General features: G+C 35.7%; 1 protein-coding gene across 1 annotated transcript; it reads right to left on the bottom strand.

Moving 5' to 3' along the window:
• Positions 1-509: 509 nt before the first annotated feature.
• Positions 510-2,999, bottom strand: LOC129311323 (flavonoid 3'-monooxygenase CYP75B137-like). The gene is made up of 2 exons (XM_054953554.1): positions 1,993-2,999; positions 510-1,219 (listed from the first exon to the last, which is right to left on the bottom strand). Exons 1-2 carry the CDS (start codon positions 2,938-2,940, stop codon positions 599-601), a joined length of 1,569 nt encoding a protein of 522 aa, XP_054809529.1. The 5' UTR covers positions 2,941-2,999; the 3' UTR covers positions 510-598.

The following is a 2,999-nucleotide window of genomic DNA, read 5'->3' as shown; positions in this document are numbered from 1 at the left end:
GACGGAGTCAGCAACCTGAGTCAGGAGGTGCGGAGTAATTTAACAAAAAAATTAATATTTTTTAAAAATAGTAATAATTATGCTAGGCTTAAAATTATAATAATATAAATAAATTTATCATCATTTTTCATTTTAAAAAATCATATTCAATAAGTTGATATGCTCTTTTATTACAAATATGCTCTTCATATCTTATTTAAATTATTAAAATATTATATATCTAATAAGTTTTTAATCCTGAATATCTTTTATTTAGTTCAAAGGGGGCAAAATATTAAAATAGGGAGTGCAAAGTTGTAAATTTTAAATGCCCCACTTGTAATTTTTTTCAAAGTGAGGGGGTGCACATGACGTGGCTCCACCGCTGATCCTATATGAGTTGTTCTATGTTAACAGTTTTGTAGTAGTGTCTTCCTCCATTAACATACATACTCTTTATTTTAAAAACAAAATACTCTAGTATATGTTTAATAACTTTCCAACATTTAATAAAAACAAAAATGTAAAGATAGACACAAAAATCACTTTAGTGTCTTATAAATATGACTAAAATAAATATTCTCTCCATGTCCTATAAATAGGATCAAAGGAGTATATTCTATTTATATAGAGCCATGTTGGATAATCTTGGTGTGGGAATGGCAACAAGAGGAACTTTCTTCTTCAGTACGATACCAAACTTCTCAGACATATCTAACTTTTGGCCTTCAGGAACTTTCCAGTCAAATGAATGCATTAGTGTTGCAACAGAATATAAAAAGGTCCTCTCAGCCATGGCTATTCCTGCACATATTCTTCGTCCAGACCCAAATGGGAAATAATTGAAGTCATTTCCACTGAAATCCCATTTAGCATCCACGAACCTTGTAGGGTCAAACTGAAGAGGATTGTTCCAAATCAAAGGGTCTCTATGTATGGCCCACACGTTCACAAACACACGAGAGCCTTTTGGGACAGTGTAGCCTCCTATAATGGTGGTTTCACTTGGACAATGAGGAACTAAGAGAGGAAGAGCAGGATGTAACCTGAGAGTTTCTTTCATAACAGCAAGCAAATATGGAAGCTTGTGAATGTGTGACTCTTCTACTATGTTCTCTCTTCCCACAATGTTGTCCAATTCTTCTTGAACCTTTTTCATCACTTCTGGCTCATTTATGATATGAGCTATTCCAAATTCTATGGTGTTGGAAGATGTGTCGCTTCCACCAACCACCATATCCTGCCCAAGATTTAAAGTTAGCATGTAGAAAAGTTAATGATCATAAATATTATTCTAGGATTATTTAAAAAAAAAAAGTTTCATGCTTTGCTCAAAATAAAATTCATAAAAGGCTTTTAAAAATAAACGTGTCCAAAAAATTGATTATCTAATTGAGGATATATTCACATTGTTTTGAAAAATAAACAAATTTTAACTAATTTACACAATTAAAAATAGTTTCTTGATTTTAATAATTATGTCTAAAATTTCAAAATTTGGATTAAAATATTTTTATGATTAATGAAATAAGTTTGTATTGTGAAAATAAAATTTGATTTCATAAGAAGTAATTTTAAAAAAATTAACAAATATTTCTTAAATTTATTTTTTTATGATAAAAATTATAAAATACTCATCCTTTCCTAAATTATAGTAAGACAACTTGAGACAATATTACCTATATCAATAAAGCTAAATAGTAACACTTTTATGAACTTATTTTAAAAAAATTAAAACTTTAAAAAATATTCTTCATTTAATAAAGTTTTAAATATATAATTATTGTAATTTTCTTTCTCTACTTAAAGGTTAATGTTAAAAAAATATCTTTAATAAAATATTATTCTTACCAGGCTGTCTTATATTTTAGAATGATAATTTTTTAAGGTTATTTTATAATTTAAGATGAACAAAATATATGTTAGTTTCTCTCCTGATACAAAAACTGGAGAGAAAAAAATATATACGTGAGTTAAAAAAAAAAAAAAAAAAACACGGAGAGTCAAGAGTACCATGAGGAGCGCCTTCAGGTGAGTTATGGTGAGTCGTGTCTTGGAATCCTCCTCTTCTGTCAACTTCAACAAGAATTGCAAGAAATCCTTGCTCTCTTCTCCAGTTTCACCCTCATTGTTCCTCCTCAGTCGCTTATTAATCATCTTCTCGAAGATCCGATCGAATTGTTCTGCCAACAAACGCATCTGTTTCTCCACACCTTGCAAATCAAACCGGGCCAACCCGGAAAAGAAGTCGGACAGGTTGGGTTTCCCCAATAGCTCCGTCATGTGCGCCACCGCGGTTCTGAACTCTGCTCCCACAACATCCCTCTCATCGCCTTCCAACGTCCCACCCCACATCATGTTGGTGATCACGTTCAGCACTGTCAGAAATATCTGCTCCCCAATCCTCACCGGAGACCCGACCCGGCTGTATATATACCCAACGGTTTTTCGGATCTCATTGCGACGGAGCTGATAGACGGAATCCAAGGTGGTGTTGCTGAGCATCTTAAGCACGCACACTTTTCTCAACATCCTCCACTCAGGTCCGTAAGGAGTCCAAACGATGTCGTTTCCGCCGTAGGAAGCCAACCTGCCGGCGACGGGGACGTCACGGTTGGCGAAAGTGACGTCATGGTCTTTGAGCACTTGACGAGCGATTGAAGGGGATGAAACGACGATGCCGGATTTGGTGCCGAGTCGGAGCGAGAAGAGGGGGCCATAGGTTTGAGAGAGAGAAGCAAAGTAAGAGTGAAGCTCGGGATCGAGAGAGAGAAGATTGCCAAACAAGGGGAGGCCCGGTGGACCTGGAGGTAGGTTGGGACTGGGTTTGGTGAAGAAGATCCAGGCGTACCAAGCGACGGCAAAGATGCTACAGAGAGCAAGAAGCAGAGGTGTGAGACTATCCCACTGGCTTATGGAATCCATCAGATTCTGAAACAAAGCTGTTGTGAGAGCCCTCATGCTTTAGATTTCTGATCCATAAGAGAAGGATAGATAAGGCACCAGATGTATTTATGAGG

This window comes from Prosopis cineraria, unplaced genomic scaffold (assembly GCF_029017545.1).
Source record: "Prosopis cineraria cultivar Desert tree isolate PC_DT_omini unplaced genomic scaffold, ASM2901754v1 PC5, whole genome shotgun sequence".
Classification (NCBI taxonomy): domain Eukaryota; kingdom Viridiplantae; phylum Streptophyta; class Magnoliopsida; order Fabales; family Fabaceae; genus Prosopis; species Prosopis cineraria.
Note: the sequence above shows the minus strand (reverse complement) of the source record. Positions and strands in the feature narration are given on the sequence as shown.

What these genes read in the sequence shown, in the direction of transcription:
- LOC129311323 (XM_054953554.1), bottom strand. Translation starts at nt 2,940, where the DNA reads ATGAGGGCTCTCACAACAGCTTTGTTTCAGAATCTGATGGATTCCATA. An exon ending in ACCTGAAGGCGCTCCTCATG is followed by an intron (nt 1,220 to 1,992) that starts GTACTCTTGACT and finishes AATCTTGGGCAG; the next exon opens with GATATGGTGGTTGGTGGAAG.